Source organism: Oncorhynchus kisutch, linkage group LG28 (assembly GCF_002021735.2).
Source record: "Oncorhynchus kisutch isolate 150728-3 linkage group LG28, Okis_V2, whole genome shotgun sequence".
NCBI lineage: Eukaryota > Metazoa > Chordata > Actinopteri > Salmoniformes > Salmonidae > Oncorhynchus > Oncorhynchus kisutch.
This window is the reverse complement of record NC_034201.2, coordinates 17,783,889-17,805,643: the sequence shown is the minus strand read 5'-3', so window position 1 is coordinate 17,805,643 and position 21,755 is coordinate 17,783,889. Positions and strand designations below refer to the sequence as shown.

The 21,755-nt window shown below is 44.3% G+C and overlaps 1 protein-coding gene across 1 annotated transcript in view; it reads right to left on the bottom strand.

Annotated features, from left to right (window-relative positions):
- Positions 1–777: 777 nt before the first annotated feature.
- The window catches only part of LOC109875628 (neuronal tyrosine-phosphorylated phosphoinositide-3-kinase adapter 1), a 63,356-nt gene continuing 42,378 nt past the window's right edge, over positions 778–21,755 (bottom strand). Inside the window, exons 3-7 of the mRNA XM_031808644.1 lie at positions 18,935–19,311; positions 17,033–18,808; positions 16,587–16,841; positions 16,049–16,155; positions 778–4,698 (exon numbers count right to left, since the gene is read on the bottom strand). Coding sequence (XP_031664504.1) covers positions 4,273–4,698; positions 16,049–16,155; positions 16,587–16,841; positions 17,033–18,808; positions 18,935–19,311 — 2,941 coding nt within the window. The 3' untranslated portion in view covers positions 778–4,272. The remainder of the gene's footprint in view (positions 4,699–16,048; positions 16,156–16,586; positions 16,842–17,032; positions 18,809–18,934; positions 19,312–21,755) is intronic.

Genomic DNA, 21,755 nt, shown 5'->3' with positions numbered 1-21,755 from the left:
ACACACAAAGCTGACAGCTTCTGTAAACTAGTTAGTAAATGATGCATAAGTTATCAATTGTTGCGATGAATTAAAAACAATATGATAACTTGGTATATCTGAAATACAATTGGGCACACTTTTCAATGGATTTGGGATAGAACCCAAACTCTGACATGTTTTCAATGTAAGGATTCCCTGCATATGCATTGCAGTTCCTTCTCTCTCTCAAGATGGTCTTCATCATTGTTTGTTTGTTTTAAACTATAGTCAAATGACTGATAATAACCTGGACCATCAAAACTGACTGGTGAAGTGGGCAAAACGTGAAGCAGTGACTTAGTAACATTGGTGCAATGTCACCTCAACATTTTGGATACTTTTTCACGGGGTGGAACTGTAAATGTACAGGTTGGTGCGAACTATTAAAACAACGACATCAACCAGGAGACATTCAAGTGCCAGAATATAAGTACAGAGGGATTGACTCATCAAAGTACAAACTTCATCTCACATGGCTTTTTCAGTAGATAAAAACAAGTATGTAACAACCACAATAGTAGTCATGTTAGATATGGCCATGAATACTGACATTGTATTTGTAGTTTAATTAACAACAACAGTAGTAGTAGTAGTTCGAGATAGCAGCAAAGTATTTAAGAAAATGTCCAAACAATGATCAAACTGAGTTGTTCAAACCTGTACATAAATACAATGTATGTAGAAAAGGACATAAATACAACAACTGTATGTACTGCATAAAGGGAATATTGCACAAATATGATACGACAATTGTGAGACATTGCCTTCGCCTTGAGGGCTTGTCATTTATTGGTGGAATCATACAGTAATGTGTGTGTAGACCAATTGCAACAGATAAAGTAACTAATTCTTTTTTTTAAACAATTGAACAAATGTACGTTTATACATTATATGCTACATTATATTTATTGATTACAAGTATGAAAGTGGAAACAATTGCTACATTTTCAATACAGTTGTACATCTATTTACAGTAATATATAGGGGTTTTGTTTCTCGTAAGCCTATGCTATGTTTTTATGCAGGATCTTCCAGCATTCTGTTTGAGGTGTGTGTGTGATGATGTTACACAGCCCTATCAACTGCAGCTTCTTCTACTGTCTGTGTTGATAGGTGTGTCCGTGCTTTGTTTTCATCAGCAAAATGCAACAGTGAGTCACATGACCAGTGGTGTTTTCTTTTACTGGTGATGTTTTTTGTACAATTCATCTGTGTCCTTTTGTATTGCATTTGAGTGTACAGAATGTGCCATCTGTCATAATGTATTTTTTAAATGATTCCCCCAGCAACACTTTCATCGTTTTAAACAACTCCAATTTAACATTTCAGCAGGACTTTTCAAGTTGTATGTAGTTATATAATGGCATCTTCAAGAATAATGTTAAAATCGCAAATGACCATATCCTCACAATTAATTGATGTGGTTTTAAACCGTACTGTACGTCTGATCAATGACATGCAGGATATGACACGTTAACTGTGACTTTGAGTTCAAGTCTGAGATATGTTTTGGCCAGCTGACACGTTTTAACATCGTTACTCCCACATTGGGAACATATTGCTATAAAATTGCAGAAACTTTGAGAAAGTCTGTATATTTACATTGCAAATATGCAAACAGTCAGGTTGTATTTCCCTCTTCAATCATGATCACTTCATTTCCACAATAACAATCTATTTCTACCCAAACCACAAGGCAAACCAATCCATCTCATATGTACTCAACATGTTTCAATGTTTCTATAATAGTAAGAATCCCTTATCCCATCTCATTTTTATAAAAGGATAGAGAGAAGTGTGTTTTAAATGTCTGTAACCAGGTTTCCATCCAAACTTTTTTTGTGAGGAAAGTACAAAAAAATGTAATGCCAGGCCTGATGGAAACAGAACATTTTTTGGTAAACTTTTCAAATGTCGACAAAACAAAATATTCTAGAGAAGGTGGGATCTTTTTGTGTCGGTAAAATTAATTATGCGAGAAATATCGGTGGAAATGCTATTATGCGCAAATATTAATATTATAACCATCATATCGAAGTAAATTTGAAGTCACGCGATGACATGTTGTGTGGTCATCCCACTAGGACTCGTCGGGAAAGGATGCAGTTTATAAAGCTACAGATTAAATAAATTACGATGAAGTTCACTGGGTGGTGAACGTGCAAGGTGATGAGCTTGATGCTACTTTCCAATAAATATCGATGGTCTTCGGGTGACATGATCATCGATGCTTGGCTGCCGTTTGACAAATGCACATAATCTTGCTCTTTTGTCCATGATAATCTTTCATCAATATCGGTGTGCACACTCGCTATAACAAAGCAACATGTTTTGTTCGAAAACCACTAGTAGACTTGAAAAAGTATTTTTTATGCAGTACAATTTAACAGCAACATTTATTTTTATGTGCACTAATTCATCACTCACAGCCTTTTATGTGCAACAAGTTCATTTAATGGAAACACATCTCTGGTGGGAAAATGCACATATTGTTTTTATGTGGATTTGAGAATATTCGCATGTAAATCTGTCGTCAATTGGATGGAAACCAAGTTTATGTCTATATGCTTGAACACAAGTGTGTATAAAATGTATCTTGCTGAGAATCAACCTTAAGTCTCATTCAAACTCTCCCTCCCAATGTCCATGACATTTGAGGGAGAGAGGTTTCATGTCAACCATGAGTTGATGTAAGCTGTACTTAAAGTAACTGTTCAGTGAAAATCTCACTTCAAAAGTTCATATTCTGTTAACTCATACCAAATAATGTTGTTGACTTGTCCTATACTTGTATTTGTGGCCAAAGTATACATTGGAGAGAAAAAACTACTTAAACTTGTATCTCAGAGGTTTAAAAAATGCATGCTATTTCCTCATACTCCTGAGTGGCCTACTCACATTAATATTTTGAATCACCAGTAATACGCCCACACCATTCTGTTGTTCTGGTACGCCCACACCATTCTGTTGTTCTGGTACGCCCACACCATTCTGTTGTTCTGGTACGCCCACACCATTCTGTTGTTCTGGTACGCCCACACCATTCTGTTGTTCTGGTACGCCCACACCATTCTGTTGTTCTGGTACGCCCACACCATTCTGTTGTTCTGGTACGCCCACACCATTCTGTTGTTCTGGTACGCCCACAACATTCTGTTGTTCTGGTACGCCCACACCATTCTGTTGTTCTGGTGCGCCCACACCATTCTGTTGTTCTGGTACGCCCACACCATTCTGTTGTTCTGGTACGCCCACACCATTCTGTTGTTCTGGTACGCCCACACCATTCTGTTGTTCTGGTACACCCACGCCACAGAAAAGCTGATTTTTAACATACTTAATTATAAAATGTTGGAAGGAAAACTATTTTACTCATAATGTAAGTAGCTATAGGTAATATTTCATAGTAATCTGGAAACACTGGACAGTTACTTTAATTTAGGGAAAATTAGGCCAAATGAATTGAACCAGTGTTGCTCTTATAGTATAAATACTCCCTCTTGGGGTATAAATACTACCCCTTAGAGTATAAATACTCCCTCTTAGAGTATAAATACTCCATCCTATAGTATAAATACTCCCTCTTATAGTATAAATACTCCCTCTTAGGGTATAAATACTCCCTCTTATAGTAAAAATACTCCCTCTTATAGTATAAATACTCCCCTTTTATTTTATATCAGCGAAGTTGAGTCGACTAGAGTTTAATAAATAACTAAAGAGTCAAGGAAGGGCTTTTAGAATACTACATTTAAACGGTAAGAAATCACATTTAAAGTGTAAAATATCACACAGTACTGACTGATTGTATGTCTCTTCTTGGTTTCATGTTGTATTGGTATATCCCTCAACTGAATCTTCCCCATCTTTTTCCATCTCTACAAAGTCATACTTTAAATCACGTTTATATTTCAGTTGTTCATTATTTTTCTGGCCCACACACCTCTAAACATCTCAGTAACCTTGACGACCTTGTATCAGCTCCACATGAAGTGTGTCTTACCATGTGAGAGCACAAAACTCTCATCTTACTCTCATGCATATTCTCTCTCTTCTGTGGTCAGTGGTAATCACACTGTCACTCCTAAGAGAGAAAACAGTCCTCCACCTTTTGTAGAAAGTGATTTCCACCATCTCTCTCCACTTGTAAACTTCTTGTGTCTCACAACAATTGTACCCAATAGTACTTATTTAGTACATAGTACTTGCCCCTATCTTTCTACTGTACCTCTCCTGCTCCACCCACCCCCCTCAGATGGCAGTGTCCCACACCACAGCCTGCGGCCTCTGGCAGGGAGGTGTGCCCGTCTTGCGGGGTTCAGGGGTCCGTCTCCAGCTGGGCAGGATAGGCATGCTGTCCTGCTTACACAGGCTCTTGTCCGGGCGCCGCTGGGCCTTGATCTCTTTGCATAGGCAGCGCTTCCTCTCGATGACCTCCAGCAGCTTACCATCCCTCTGGGTCTGGGCTGCGGATGCGGCGGCGCCCCCGGTGTTGGGAGGCTGTCCCTGGGCTAGCTGAGCCAGGTGCTGGAACTGCAGCTGGAGGTGGTGCTGCTGCTGCAGCTGCTGGAGCTGTTGCTGTAACTGCAGCTGCTGCTGATGGAGTTGGAGCTGCTGCTGCTGTCGAGACAGACTGGGACTGCAGGGTGTCTGGGAGGAGTGGGACAGCCCATGCAACTGGCCAGAGAGAGGCAGATAGGGAGAAAGAAGGGTAGTTAAAGGAAGATGCATGATTTGGGTATTTTGTGTCAGTACATTACCTTCAATTTAACCTGGGGTATGCATGAATACTGCATCCATGTTGTATCCCTATAAACACTGAATCTTTGTTGTAGCACTGAATGCCTGAACAGCTTCTATCCCCAAGCTATAAGAATGCTAAATACCCGGACTACCTGCATTGACCCCCTTGCACTGACTCTATGCACACACACTGGACGCTACCCACACACTCACACATACTTAAACTGACACTCCAACACACACATACACCCACACACAAATAACATGCACACACATGCATACTAATGCCACACTCACACACACCCACACACTTTCACACTCACCACATACACTGCTGCTACTGTCTATTATCTATCCTGTTGCCTAGTCACTTTACCTGTACCTATACAGTGGGCCTAAAAAGTATTTAGTCAGCCACCAATTGTGCAAGTTCTCCCACTTAAAAAGATGAGAGAGGCCTGTAATTTTCATCAATGGTTACAATTCTACTATGACAGACAAAATAAGATTTTTTTTTCTCCAGAAAATCACATTGTAGGATTTTTAATGAATTTATTTGCAAATTATGGTGGAAAATAAGTATTTGGTCAATAACAAAAGTTTATCTCAAAACTTTGTTATATACCCTTTGTTGGCAATGACAGAGGTCAAACGTTTTCTGTAAGTCTTCACAAGGTTTTCACACACTGTTGCTGGTATTTTGGCCCATTCCTCCATGCAGATCTCCTCTAGAGCAGTGATGTTTTGGGGCTGTTGCTGGGCAACACAGACTTTCAACTCCCTCCAAAGATTTTCTATGGAGTTGGGATCTGGAGACTGGCTAGGCCACTCCAGGACCTTGAAATGCTTCTTACGAAGCCACTCCAATTCTCCAAGGTGGCATAGCAGTTCAGACGTCTTTAGTCCTCGTCTTGTCGTGTCCTGTATATATATATATTTACAACTTTTTCACATACATTTTATTTTTATTTTCCATCAACTCATCTTCAAAACACTCTCCTGCAACCCGCCTCACCAATGTATATTTATAAAAAAGTATTATTTACCTCAGATCTGTAATCCTCCAAGAAGCTAGCCAGAAACTCCAGGAGGCTGGCCTGAAACTAGCCAGTAGCTAATCCAGAAGCTAGTTCAGAAGCTAGTTGGCTCCTTTACTGGCAAGTCGTTGGTGTTCAGCTAACCACGGTTTGTGGTCATCGGCTATCCTTTGGCTCGAAAGTCTATCGCCAGTTCTGTACGGCGCAGCGCGGCTCGGAGCGGAGCATACCGGACCAATTTTTCTCTCCATGTCCCTGGATTTCGACTGCTCTCTGGACATTCATGCCCGGATCTCACAGCTAGCTAGCTGCTATCCGTGTGACTATCGGCCTTCGTCGATTCCGGAGCAAACATCAATTGTTCCGGAGCTAGCAAGCTCCGTCAATCACTCCTGAGTTCCATCAATCGCACCTGGGCTGCAGTCGCCTATCCGGACCCGTTTTGCTGCCTTCGCGGAGCCCCACCGGGCCTTCACAACTGGACTGCCGACGTTATCTACCCGAAGGAGTTATTCGGCTGGCTCCTCCGTCGCGACGTTACCTGAACGCCCATCTGCGGCCTGCTAACCATTAGCTGTCTTACCGGCTGCTATCTGAATAGACAATCGGACAATTTTTTAAAATTATTTTTTTATTTATTATTATTATTATGTTTTCTTCTTGGGCCTCTATAACTATATCTATTGTTTTTATTTTTGTTGTTGTTGTGTGATTTGGATTGATCCCCTCTACCACACGGAACCCCACTAATCTACTGACGGAGCGCAGGAGGTGGCTAACAACAGACCTCCATCCTATGCTAGCTTGCTACCGATGCCCTGGCTAGCTGTCTAAATCACCAACCAACCTCTCCACTCACCGGACCCTTTTGATCACTCGACTAAGCATGCCTCTCCTTAATGTCAATATGTCTTGTCCATTTCTGTTCTGGTTAGTGTTTATTGGCTTATTTCACTGTAGAGCCTCTAGTCCTGCTCACTATACCTTATCCAACCTATTAGTTCCACCACCCACACATGCAATGACATCTCCTGGTTTCAACGATGTTTCTAGAGACAATATCTCTCTCTTCATCACTCAATACCTAGGTTTACCTCCACTGTATTCACATCCTACCATACATTTGTCTGTACATTATACCTTGATGCTATTTTATCGCCCCCAGAAACCTCCTTTTACTCTATGTTCCAGACGTTCTAGACGACCAATTCTCATAGCTTTTAGCCGTACCCTTATTCTACTCCTCCTATGTTCCTCTGGCGATGTAGAGGTGAATCCAGGCCCTGCAGTGCCTAGCTCCACTCCTATTCCCCAGGCGCTCTCTTTTGACGACTTCTGTAACCGTAATAGCCTTGGTTTCATGCATGTTAACATTAGAAGCCTCCTCCCTAAGTTTGTTCTATTCACTGCTTTAGCACACTCTGCCAACCCGGATGTTCTAGCTGTGTCTGAATCCTGGCTTAGGAAGACCACCAAAAACTCAGACATTTTAATTCCAAACTACAACATTTTCAGACAAGATAGAACTGCCAAAGGGGGCGGTGTTGCAATCTACTGCAAAGATAGCCTGCAGAGTTCTGTCCTACTATCCAGGTCTGTACCCAAACAATTTGAACTTCTACTTTTAAAAATCCACCTCTCTAAAAACAAGTCTCTCACCGTTGCCGCCTGCTATAGACCACCCTCTGCCCCCAGCTGTGCTCTGGACACCATATGTGAACTGATTGCCCCCCATCTATCTTCAGAGTTCGTGCTGCTAGGCGACCTAAACTGGAACATGCTTAACACCCCAGCCATCCTACAATCTAAACTTGATGCCCTCAATCTCACACAAATAATCAATGAACCTACCAGGTACCTCCCCAAAACCTTAAACACGGGCACCCTCATAGATATCATCCTAACCAACTTCCCCTCTAAATACACCTCTGCTGTCTTCAACCAAGATCTCAGCGATCACTGCCTCATTGCCTGCATCCGTAATGGGTCAGCGGTCAAACGACCTCCACTCATCACTGTAAAACGCTCCCTGAAACACTTCTGCGAGCAGGCCTTTCTAATCGACCTGGCCGGGGTATCCTGGAAGTATATTGATCTCATCCCGTCAGTAGAGGATGCCTGGATATTTTTTTTAAATGCCTTCCTAACCATCTTAAATAAACATGCCCCATTTAAGAAATTTAGAACCAGGAACAGATATAGCCCTTGGTTCTCCCCAGACCTGACTGCCCTTAACCAACACAAAAACATCCTATGGCGTTCTGCATTAGCATCGAACAGCCCCCGTGATATGCAGCTGTTCAGGGAAGCTAGAAATCATTATACACAGGCAGTTAGAAAAGCCAAGGCTAGCTTTTTCAAGCAGAAATTTGCTTCCTGCAACACTAACTCAAAAAAGTTCTGGGACACTGTAAAGTCCATGGAGAATAAGAACACCTCCTCCCAGCTGCCCACTGCACTGAAGATAGGAAACACTGTCACCACTGATAAATCCACCATAATTGAGAATTTCAATAAGCATTTTTCTACGGCTGGCCATGCTTTCCACCTGGCTACTCCTACCCCGGACAACAGCACTGCACCCCCAACAGCAACTCGCCCAAGCCTTCCCCATTTCTCCTTCTCCCAAATCCATTCAGCTGATGTTCTGAAAGAGCTGCAAAATCTGGACCCCTACAAATCAGCCGGGCTAGACAATCTGGACCCTTTCTTTCTAAAATTATCTGCCGAAATTGTTGCCACCCCTATTACTAGCCTGTTCAACCTCTCTTTCGTGTCGTCTGAGATTCCCAAAGATTGGAAAGCAGCTGCGGTCATCCCCCTCTTCAAAGGGGGGGACACTCTTGACCCAAACTGCTACAGACCTATATCTATCCTACCGTGCCTTTCTAAGGTCTTCGAAAGCCAAGTCAACAAACAGATTACCGACCATTTCGAATCTCACCATACCTTCTCTGCTATGCAATCCGGTTTCAGAGCTGGTCATGGGTGCACCTCAGCCACGCTCAAGGTCCTAAACGATATCTTAACCGCCATCGATAAGAAACATTACTGTGCAGCCGTATTCATTGATCTGGCCAAGGCTTTCGACTCTGTCAATCACAGCATCCTCATCGGCAGACTCGACAGCCTTGGTTTCTCAAATGATTGCCTAGCCTGGTTCACCAACTACTTCTCTGATAGAGTTCAGTGTGTCAAATCGGAGGGTCTGCTGTCCGGACCTCTGGCAGTCTCTATGGGGGTGCCACAGGGTTCAATTCTTGGACCGACTCTCTTCTCTGTATACATCAATGAGGTCGCTCTTGCTGCTGGTGAGTCCCTGATCCACCTCTACGCAGACGACACCATTCTGTATACTTCCGGCCCTTCTTTGGACACTGTGTTAACAACCCTCCAGGCAAGCTTCAATGCCATACAACTCTCCTTCCGTGGCCTCCAATTGCTCTTAAATACAAGTAAAACTAAATGCATGCTCTTCAACCGATCGCTACCTGCACCTACCCGCCTGTCCAACATCACTACTCTGGACGGCTCTGACTTAGAATACGTGGACAACTACAAATACTTAGGTGTCTGGTTAGACTGTAAACTCTCCTTCCAGACCCATATCAAACATCTCCAATCCAAAGTTAAATCTAGAATTGGCTTCCTATTTCGCAACAAAGCATCCTTCACTCATGCTGCCAAACATACCCTTGTAAAACTGACCATCCTACCAATCCTCGACTTTGGCGATGTCATTTACAAAATAGCCTCCAATACCCTACTCAACAAATTGGATGCAGTCTATCACAGTGCAATCCGTTTTATCACCAAAGCCCCATATACTACCCACCATTGCGACCTGTACGCTCTCGTTGGCTGGCCCTCGCTTCATACTCGTCGCCAAACCCACTGGCTCCATGTCATCTACAAGACCCTGCTAGGTAAAGTCCCCCCTTATCTCAGCTCGCTGGTCACCATAGCATCTCCCACCTGTAGCACACGCTCCAGCAGGTATATCTCTCTAGTCACCCCCAAAACCAATTCTTTCTTTGGCCGCCTCTCCTTCCAGTTCTCTGCTGCCAATGACTGGAACGAACTACAAAAATCTCTGAAACTGGAAACACTTATCTCCCTCACTAGCTTTAAGCACCAACTGTCAGAGCAGCTCACAGATTACTGCACCTGTACATAGCCCACCTATAATTTAGCCCAAACAACTACCTCTTTCCCAACTGTATTTCATTTTAATTTATTAATTTATTTTGCTCCTTTGCACCCCATTATTTTTTATTTCTACTTTGCACATTCTTCCATTGCAAAACTACCATTCCAGTATTTTACTTGCTATATTGTATTTACTTTGCCATCATGGCCTTTTTTGCCTTTTACCTCCCTTCTCACCTCATTTGCTCACATTGTATATAGACTTGTTTATACTGCATTATTGACTGTATGTTTGTTTTTTACTCCATGTGTAACTCTGTGTCGTTTTATCTGTCGAACTGCTTTGCTTTATCTTGGCCAGGTCGCAATTGTAAATGAGAACTTGTTCTCAACTTGCCTACCTGGTTAAATAAAGGTAAAATAAATAAATAAATAAAACTCCTTCGTTGCCCGGGCGGTGTGTTTGGGATCATTGTCATGCTGAAAGACCCAGCCACGTTTCATCTTCAATGCCCTTGCTGATGGAAGGAGGTTTTCACTCAAAATCTCACGATACATGGCCCCATTCATTCTTTCCTTTACACGGGATCAGTCGTCCTGGTCCCTGTGCAGAAAAACAGCCCCAAAGCATGATGTTTCCACCCCCATGCTTCACAGTAGGTATGGTGTTCTTTGGATGCAACTCAGCATTCTTTGTCCTCCAAACACGACGATGTGAGTTTTTACCAAAAAGTTATATTTTGGTTTCATCTGACCATATGACATTCTCCCAATCTTTTTCTGGATCATCCAAATGCTCTCTAGCAAACTTCAGACGGGCCTGGACATGTACTGGCTTAAGCAGGGGGACACGTCTGGCACTGCAGGATTTGAGTCCCTGGCGGCATAGTGTGTTACTGATGGTAGGCTTTGTTACTTTGGTCCCAACTCTCTGCAGGTCATTCACTAGGTCCCCCCGTGTGTTTCTGGGATTTTTGCTCACCGTTCTTGTGATCATTTTGAGATCTTGCGTGGAGCCCCAGATCGAGGGAGATTATCAGTGGTCTTGTATGTCTTCCATTTCCTAATAATTGCTCCCACAGTTGATTTCTTCAAACCAAGCTGCTTACCTATTGCAGATTCAGTCTGTCCAGCCTGGTGCAGGTCTACAATTTTGTTTCTGGTGTCCTTTGACAGCTCTTTGGTCTTGGCCATAGTGGAGTTTGGAGTGTGACTGTTTGAGGTTGTGGACAGGTGTCTTTTATACTGATAACAAGTTCAAACAGGTGCCATTAATACAGGTAACGAGTGGAGGACAGAGGAGCCTCTTAAAGAAGAAGTTACAGGTCTGTGAGAGCCAGAAATCTTGCTTGTTTGTAGGTGACCAAATACTTATTTTCCACCATAATTCACAAATAAATTCATTAAAAATCGTACAATGTGATTTTCTGGATTTTTTTTCTCATTTTGTCTGGCATAGTTGAAGTGTACCTATGATGAAAATTACAGGCCTCTCTCATCTTTTTAAGTGGGAGAACTTGCACAATTGGTGGCTGACTATATACTTTTTTTGCCCCACTGTATGTACAGTTGAAGTTGGAAGTTTACATACACTTAGGTTAGTTTTGCAACCACTCAACACATTTCTTGTTAACAAATTAAAGTTTTGGCAAGTCGGTTAGAACATCTACTTTGTGCATGTCATTTTTTCAACAATTGTTCACAGACAGATTATTTCAATTATAATTCACTGTATCACAATTCCAGTGGGTCAGAAGTTTACATACACTAAGTTCACTGTGCCTTCAAACAGCTTGGGAAATTCCAGAAAAAATATGTCATGGCTTTAGAAGCTTCTGATAGGCTAATTGACATCATTTGAGCCTATTGGAGGGGTAGCTGTGGATGTATTTCAAGGCCTACCTTCAAACTCAGTGCCTATTTGCTTGACATCATGGGAAAATCAAAAGAAATCAGCCAAGACCTCAGAAAAAAATTGTAGACCTCCACAAGTCTGGTTCATCCTTGGGAGCAATTTACAAATGCCTGAAGGTACCACGTTCATCTGTACAAACAATAGTACGCAAGTATAAACACCATGGGACCACGCAACCGTCATACCGCTCAGGAAGGAGACGTGTTCTGAATCCTAGAGATGAACGTACTTTGGAGCGATAAGTGCAAATTAATCCCAGAACAACAGCAAAGGACCTTGTGAAGATTTTATTTATTTATTTATTTTATTTTACCTTTATTTAACCAGGTAGGCAAGTTGAGAACAAGTTCTCATTTACAATTGCGACCTGGCCAAGATAAAGCAAAGCAGTTCGACAGATAAAACGACACAGAGTTACACATGGATGCTGGAAACAAGTACAAAAGTATCTATATCCACAGTAAAACGAGTCCTAAATCGACATAACTGGAAAGGCCACTCAGCAAGGAAGAAGCCACTGCTCCAAAACCGCCATAAAAAAGCCAGACTACGCTTTGCAACTGCACATGAGGACATGAGGACAAAGATCGTACTTTTTGGAGAAATGTCCACCGGTCTGATGAAACAAAAATAGAACTGTTTGACCATAATGACCATCGTTATGTTTGGAGGAAAAAGGGAGAGGCGTGTAAGCCAAAGAACACCATCCCAACCGTGAAGCACGGGGGTGGTAGCATCATGTTGTGGGGGTGCTTTGCTGCAGGAGGGACTGGTGCACTTAACAAAATAGATGGCATCATGAGAAATGAAAATTATGTGGATATTTTGAAGCAACATCTCAAGACATCAGTCAGGAAGTTAAAGCTTGGTCGCAAATGGGTCTTCCAAATGGACAATGACCCTAAGCATACTTCCAAAGTTGTGGCAAAATGGCTTAAGGACAACAAAGTCAAGGTATTGAAGTGGCCATCCTCAAGCCCTGACCTCCCTCCTATAGAAAATTTGTGGGCAGAACTGAAAAAGTGTGTGCGAGCAAGGATGCCTACAAACCTGAGTCAGTTACACCAGCTCTGTCAGGAGGAATGGGCCAAAATTCACCCAATTTATTGTGGGATGCTTGTGGAAGGCTACCTGAAATGTTTGACCCAAGTTAAACCATTTAAAGGCAATGATCCCAAATACTAATTGAGTGTATGTAAACTTCTGACCCACTGGGAATGGGATGAAAGAAATAAAAGCTGAAATAAATCATTTTCTCTACTATTATTCTGACATTTCACATTCTTAAAATAAAGTGGTGATCCTAACTGACCTAAGACAGGGAATTTTTATGAGGATTAAATGTCAGGAATTGTGAAAACTGAGTTTAAATGTATTTGGCTAAGGTGTATGTAAACTTCCAACTTCAACTGTAGATACTGTAGCTACCTCATTCCCCTGCACATCGACTCGGTACCGGTACTGTGTATTTATTGCTTGTTTGTAGGTGACCAAATACTTATTTTCCACCATAATTCACAAATAAATTCATTAAAAATCGTACAATGTGATTTTCTGGATTTTTTTTCTCATTTTGTCTGGCATAGTTGAAGTGTACCTATGATGAAAATTACAGGCCTCTCTCATCTTTTTAAGTGGGAGAACTTGCACAATTGGTGGCTGACTATATACTTTTTTTGCCCCACTGTATGTACAGTTGAAGTTGGAAGTTTACATACACTTAGGTTAGTTTTGCAACCACTCAACACATTTCTTGTTAACAAATTAAAGTTTTGGCAAGTCGGTTAGAACATCTACTTTGTGCATGTCATTTTTTCAACAATTGTTCACAGACAGATTATTTCAATTATAATTCACTGTATCACAATTCCAGTGGGTCAGAAGTTTACATACACTAAGTTCACTGTGCCTTCAAACAGCTTGGGAAATTCCAGAAAAAATATGTCATGGCTTTAGAAGCTTCTGATAGGCTAATTGACATCATTTGAGCCTATTGGAGGGGTAGCTGTGGATGTATTTCAAGGCCTACCTTCAAACTCAGTGCCTATTTGCTTGACATCATGGGAAAATCAAAAGAAATCAGCCAAGACCTCAGAAAAAAATTGTAGACCTCCACAAGTCTGGTTCATCCTTGGGAGCAATTTACAAATGCCTGAAGGTACCACGTTCATCTGTACAAACAATAGTACGCAAGTATAAACACCATGGGACCACGCAACCGTCATACCGCTCAGGAAGGAGACGTGTTCTGAATCCTAGAGATGAACGTACTTTGGAGCGATAAGTGCAAATTAATCCCAGAACAACAGCAAAGGACCTTGTGAAGATTTTATTTATTTATTTATTTTATTTTACCTTTATTTAACCAGGTAGGCAAGTTGAGAACAAGTTCTCATTTACAATTGCGACCTGGCCAAGATAAAGCAAAGCAGTTCGACAGATAAAACGACACAGAGTTACACATGGATGCTGGAAACAAGTACAAAAGTATCTATATCCACAGTAAAACGAGTCCTAAATCGACATAACTGGAAAGGCCACTCAGCAAGGAAGAAGCCACTGCTCCAAAACCGCCATAAAAAAGCCAGACTACGCTTTGCAACTGCACATGAGGACATGAGGACAAAGATCGTACTTTTTGGAGAAATGTCCACCGGTCTGATGAAACAAAAATAGAACTGTTTGACCATAATGACCATCGTTATGTTTGGAGGAAAAAGGGAGAGGCGTGTAAGCCAAAGAACACCATCCCAACCGTGAAGCACGGGGGTGGTAGCATCATGTTGTGGGGGTGCTTTGCTGCAGGAGGGACTGGTGCACTTAACAAAATAGATGGCATCATGAGAAATGAAAATTATGTGGATATTTTGAAGCAACATCTCAAGACATCAGTCAGGAAGTTAAAGCTTGGTCGCAAATGGGTCTTCCAAATGGACAATGACCCTAAGCATACTTCCAAAGTTGTGGCAAAATGGCTTAAGGACAACAAAGTCAAGGTATTGAAGTGGCCATCCTCAAGCCCTGACCTCCCTCCTATAGAAAATTTGTGGGCAGAACTGAAAAAGTGTGTGCGAGCAAGGATGCCTACAAACCTGAGTCAGTTACACCAGCTCTGTCAGGAGGAATGGGCCAAAATTCACCCAATTTATTGTGGGATGCTTGTGGAAGGCTACCTGAAATGTTTGACCCAAGTTAAACCATTTAAAGGCAATGATCCCAAATACTAATTGAGTGTATGTAAACTTCTGACCCACTGGGAATGGGATGAAAGAAATAAAAGCTGAAATAAATCATTTTCTCTACTATTATTCTGACATTTCACATTCTTAAAATAAAGTGGTGATCCTAACTGACCTAAGACAGGGAATTTTTATGAGGATTAAATGTCAGGAATTGTGAAAACTGAGTTTAAATGTATTTGGCTAAGGTGTATGTAAACTTCCAACTTCAACTGTAGATACTGTAGCTACCTCATTCCCCTGCACATCGACTCGGTACCGGTACTGTGTATTTATTCCTTGTGTCACTATTTCTATTTTTTATTTTATCTTTAACTCTGCATTGTTGGAAAGGGACCCGTAAAAAAGCATTTCAATGTTAGTCTACACCTGTTTTTTTCTAAGCATGTGACAAATACAATTCAATTTTATTTGAGTATTGAAGACCAAGCTCAGCAACCACCACAGTGTCAATACTAATGTGTTGCACCATATCCTGCCACTAGGGGGCAGTGTGACACCATCTTTGGGCCTGTGGCTCCCCGTGGTGTGCGAGGGAGGGTCAGGCGGCACACGCAGACTGTCTCTGCAGCACAGCACACTTGAACTGCGTCAGCATTTGAGATGCAGCCAAGTGACTGGGCAAAACGCAACACGATTGGACATCGGCTCACTGCTCCAAAACACTGTAGAGAAGCATGCTCCTTACATCTCCGCATACGTCAGTTAGAGCGTTGCTCTCTCCTGGACTTATTCTTTAAGGCTGCTGGCCACATCCTTATTCTGCTCACTGAACATATCTCCACACTATAAATAGCTCAGGAGGAGGGTTGTTGCTATCAGCACAGGGCATGATAAGAATGACCATATTCTTCAGAATAATTCCAATACTACTACTTGTACAAATTATAGTAATCACAGTAATACCAAAGATCATCGTTATTATAATAATAGGTATTATTCACCTGACTCAGTGCCTCTCGATGAGGCAGGCTGCTCTGCCTCTGAACGTCGCATCCACCCACCTGCCTCGCCCCAGAGGTGGATGATGAGCGGCCGAATCGACCCAGTTCTGGAACACAAAAATAACAAGCAATGTTCATACACCTGTCTATAGCCACAAATCAATAATGGTTATTGTGCTGTTCATGTTGCCAGGGAGAACAGCTGTGCATATAGAAGGCAGTGCATTCTTACATGTGTCTATGTACAACCGCTGGTACATGTGGGGGAGGTATTGTGTGCATAAGTATGTGTATATGTGTGTATATATAGCTCTGGTACTACACATGCTGCCACTGATGATCTTAACCCTTAACACCATGATCATGTGACTGTGGATGGAAGAAATCCACCTAATAGGATCTTCAGAGGCATCTGCTGATGTTATCTCTTTTCTAAATAACTTTTTGTGTGCTAGTGAAATCCTTGACATACTTTAGAGCACTTTCCCTCAGAAAGATTCTGCTAGAAGGATTCTGTTCTAGGTGTCTAGGTGCTCACCTCCATTGCGATAGGCTGGGAAGGTTTGGCAGGGGAGAGGTAGACCCCCTCTAGGCAGGGCTCGGAACCCCAAGAACCCCTCCTCCATCCCGGCCAGGGACTCACTGTGGCCCAGCCCCCTCCCTCCAGTGAAGCGTACTGGGATCCCAGAGTGGCCTCCTCCTCCTCCTCTTCCTCGATGCCCTGGGACCAGTTCCTCCTTGTCCACCCTCAGGAGGGCATCGGCACTACCATTCCATGCACGTCCTTCATCCTCTGAGAGGGGAATGACAGAAGGGAATTGTTGAGTAAACATACAATGATTGTCTATTGACAGTATAGTAACAGATGACACTCAATTTACAGTCTAATAGTCTGATTATCCCTCAAAGGGATGAGAGGAACTTCTGATAAGATTAAATATTTAATTTTAACCCATGATGCCCCCCCAGCACATGTTAACTTACTTTCTCTTGCTGTCTCTCGGCTGCCATGGCTGAAGGAGAGTTTCCTCTGCACGGGCCAGTAGGACCCGTCGTCTCCAAAGCCACTGCTGTCCCAGGGCATGAACCCAGCCTTCCCCTGGACGGGCCCAGGCACCGTGCTGCTTTTGGAGGCCACATCACCATGACCCTGGTGGTGCAAGGAGGGCAGATGAGACCCTCCTCGCAGGCTGTCGTACGCCGGGGGTCTCCGGAAGCCCACTGAGGGGTAGGTCCAGAGCAGAGGGCTGTCTGAGGAGGGGGGCTTGTAGGCAGGCAGGCCATGAGGGGTGTGGGTGCGTTGGAGGTGGGAACGAGAGTGAGGGCGAGAGTGAGAGGAGGTGGAGGAGGACTGGTTTGGGTTTGAACTGGTGCTGGTCTGGGATGAATGGCTGTTGGTGGTGGGAGTGCTCTCAGCCTGAGAGGAGGTAGAGTGGGACCCTGTTTCTCTGTCTTTGTCACGGTCTCGCTCTCTGTCTCTCTCCCTGTGTCTCTCTCTGTCACTATCCCTGTCTCTGTGATTGTCCCTATGACCGTCTCTTTCCCTCTCTCTGTCCCTCTCTCTGTCCCTGTCCCTGTCTCCTTTGTCTGACTTCAAGCAGAAGCTCACAGACTTGCCCTCCTTGCCAGAGCCCTGGGTCTGGGTCTGGGCAGTGGACTTGGAGGAGGTTTCTGAGCCATTCTTGTTGTTGGTGTTGGGGTTGGGCGAGTCTCCTCTATCTGGCTTGCGGTAGTGGTGGTAGTGTGAGGGGCGGTGGTGGGGGTGGTGGTGCTGGTGGGAGTAAGGGGAGGTGGACTTGGAGGAAGGGGGCAGCGGTGTGGAGTGGCTCCTGGCCCTTAGACCCGGTGCAGGGTCGAGCTGGCTGTCTCTGTCTCTGTCTCTGTCTTTGTCTTTGTCTCTGCTCTGCTTGTCTCTTTCCTTAGACTCCTTACAGCCTGACAGGAGCATGGGGAGATTGGAGGAGGGGGTGGTAGAGGCAGAGGAGGTGCTGGATGGCATTGTCATACTGGAGGAGGTCTGGATGCTGATGGTTCCCAGTTTGGCAGCAACAGCTTTGTGTTGGACCCCGACCCCGCTGGAGGCAGCAGCTGGCTGGGGGAAGGCGAGCAGCGGAGGCCGGTGCTGCAGCAGGTTGGGGAAGGGGGCCGGGATCTTACTGGTGGACTCTGTCTCTGATTTGTTCCCCTGGAGGAGATAGGGAGTAGGGGCCCGTGGGGGTTGCGGGCTGGAGGAGAGTGGCTGGGGGACAGGGGTGGTGGAGGTGGAGGAGGGGAGGGGCGAGGAGTGGGAAATGGACACTGTGGCTTTAGGTTTGGAACAGGAGGGGGAGGAGGAGGGGCGAGGTAGAGGGGCAGAGATGCCAGAGGAGTGGTGTTTGGAGGATTTGAGTCTCTCGTGTTTGAGAGGGATACGTTTGTGTCCCTCTCTGTCCTCTGGCAACGGGTACTTCATCTCCTCATAGATGGCCTCGTTTTGGTCTGAGTCTGAGTCGGGTGTGGTGGCGACGGGAGTGACAGGGTGAGGGGTGGCAGTCTGGCTCTCCCTTGTGAACACCTGGCCCACCATCTCTATGTAGACAGGCTCATCATCCCCCTCCTCACCCTGGGGCTTACCCTCACCCCCCTGGAAAGGCAGGGGCGTGGCAGGAGGGGGCACGCGGGCTGGTGGGGGGTCAAACGAGAGCTGAGTGCTGGGACTTCGTTTGGGCTTCAGAGGCGGCACCTTCTTGGACATGTCCCCCGAGTCTGACTTCTTCATTGCTGGAGGGGAAAGAGGCAGAGCAATGAACTAGAGACATTTCAATCATCACAACAGGGACAATAATAATAACCCACATTTCCAAATTTCCCCACTTCACTGTCCTCATTACTGTTGCAGTAGCCTACCATTCTTCTTCTCTGAGTGTTTGGCCTGCGAGTGAGTGGGTAGGGGCGGTGGAGGGGTGTCCGGGAGGACGTGAGGTGCTCTGGGGTCTGAGGAGCTGAGGCGGGTGCTGGGGTGTCGTTTGGGTTTGGTAGGGGGGCAGCGCCCGCCATGCTGTGACTGGGTGTCAGAATAATCCTCCCCATTCTCCAGACCTGTGTCTCTAGCGCCCACTGCATGGCAGGACTGGGAGCGGGGGGCCATGGCAGAGGCACAGGAGTGAGGGGACAGATCCTGGGAGGCAGGCATGGTCATGAAGCCCATGCGGAAGTGGCGTCGGAAGGACGCCAGGTCACGGACCTTGCCCACCGTTGCTGAGGAGGGGTCTTTCTGGCTGGAGCTGGAGAACACAGGAAGCACAGCATTCCGTCATTCAGCAGTTAATCACGTCTCAGTCAAGGACCTTAATTTATTTCCCCATTGTGTTGCCCCTCCCCTTTTCTGCCTCGCTCCCTTTTTCTTTTTCTCTTCAGAAACGTTCTTTAAATAGCTTCAGTCCTTTACCCGTCTTCCTCTCCCTCTGTCTGTCACACACACACTGCTGCTCATACATGGATGGCACAGAGAGACTAGCTTCCCGTTGAAGAGTGAGTGATGAGAGATTGGGCGAGGCAGTGCAGCAGCTGTGCATGCCAGTATTGTGTGTAAGGGGGGACTCTTCCGTCCTTCCATTTCCCTCCACATCTGCTCCCCTAGCTCACAAACACATTCAATTAGGAAATGACTTCCCCTAAAATCAAACTCCCCAAAATCTAGCAACTCCTCTCTGACTGTAATCTCCCTGTATGTACATCACTGTGTCACTGGGTATCTCGAACTAATTGTTTATCTGTTTTATTACGTTGTCTCTTCACTACACTCATCATGACCTCTGCCAAGCATTTGATCTGTTTCCATGGCAACTGGCTTGCCTGTTTATTGGTTTAGTGGTTTGTCTTAAAAACCCATGACATTTCACATGGTATTGCTTGCCAATGTACAGTACTAAACATACTGCAAACAAGCACACAAAGGAACTGCAATTTTTTGGGGCTATTTATTGCCTGAAAAAAAGGTGTGGCAGTGCAGCATAAAAATTCAAACTGGAGTTTTCTTCAATTAAAATATATTGGAGTTGAAGGTATAAAGTACTGTGCTGTTCCTTTGATTAAACAGGTCACTCAATTCATATTCGCTCTCTAAAGCCAATTTTACTTTCTAAAACTTCATATGGAAAATCCCTGAAGGTCTTTTGAAGGTCATCATGACCACATCCAAACTACCATCATGCATGAACACCACAGATTCAGAACATCTTTGGTTTCCTAACAGGTGAAACCAAAATCTATATCTCTACAATAAAGCTACTGGTTGATTAAATTGGAGCAGAATCCATACAACAGTGTATCTTGATGAGCAACAACATGGGACGGGGAGTTGCAGCTGACATGGTCCAAATCTGGAGTTATTGCATTTAAAATATACAGTATAGGTCTGTAACAACAGCGGCTGAAGTCATTAAAAAAACACTGTGCACAACAACTACCGTGAAAAGAGCTGAAAGGATACCGCTACAACCATCTAGAAGGAAATGATTGGCTGTCTGGCACAGAACAGAAAGCCTCAGTGTCAGCTATGGCTCGTGTCCTTTTCAACCTGTTTCTCCGATTCTATTGATCCTGTTCCACCGTGGTGACTAGTGGAGCGGTAGCCATTGTAAGGAAGGAAAGAGGGGATGGATGGGTGGGATCTGACTTCCCTAGCCGGACCAGAGGAATGGTGCTGGAGGAATGGTGCTGGAGAAATGGTGCTGGAGGAATGGTGCTGGATGAATGGTGCTGGAGAAATGGTGCTGGAGAAATGGTGCTGGAGGAATGCTGCCGGGGGCAAAACCGCCTTTTGGTTTCCCTGCTGGGAACGAGTGAGGGCTGAGTGCGTGGGTGCACACATCTGTGTATGTGTATGTCTGGTATGTGTGTGTGTTGGTGAGAAAGAGAGAGAGAGAGAGAGAGAGAGAGAGAGAGAGAGAGAGAGAGAGAGAGAGAGAAAGAGCAAGCCTAGGTAACTGGGTCTTTACGTGTGTGAGAAGAGGAGGAGGAGATGTTGAGCTTCCGAGCATGCAATCAAAGGCCTCATTTAAGAGGTTATCGCAGGTGAGTGAACCCTGAGTGCATGTTGCCTTGTTTGTTTGAGCTAGAGGAAGCAAGAGCGATAAAACATAACAAACTACACATCAAATGTAGGCCTCATTTTTAGGTCACAATGTGTCCTGTACTACTGATGAGCCTTAATTCTGCCATCATTCCTTATGAAGAGCTTTGCACCTTCCTTTTGAGAGGAGGGAAGCTGGCGCAGGGAGAGGAAACAGCACTGAGCATGTTCATCATGGAGAACCGAGATGCAACTGTTTTCTGTCTCATTGCATTATGTGAAGAAAAGCCAAGAGCAGAGCTCTGTGTGTGTGTGTGTGTGTGTGTGTGTGTGTGTGTGTGTGTGTGTGTGTGTGTGTGTGTGTGTGTGTGTGTGTGTGTGTGTGTGTGTGTGTGTGTGTGTGTGTGTGTGTGTGTGTGTGTGTGTGTGTGTGTCTTTAAGTGTTCCTGTGTGTATATGTGTGTGTGTGTGCCTGCGGAAGTGTGTGTGCGTGCCATAATCTAGATAGACACCAATGGGCCACATTGGCCCTGTAATGAAGGCCATAATGCTCCTCTCTTCACATTTTCTGTTCCTCTCATCTGGTTTCTTATCTTCCTTTCTACATGCCCCCACTCCCCTTAGGATGACAATTAAGAGGTTGCACATAAAATA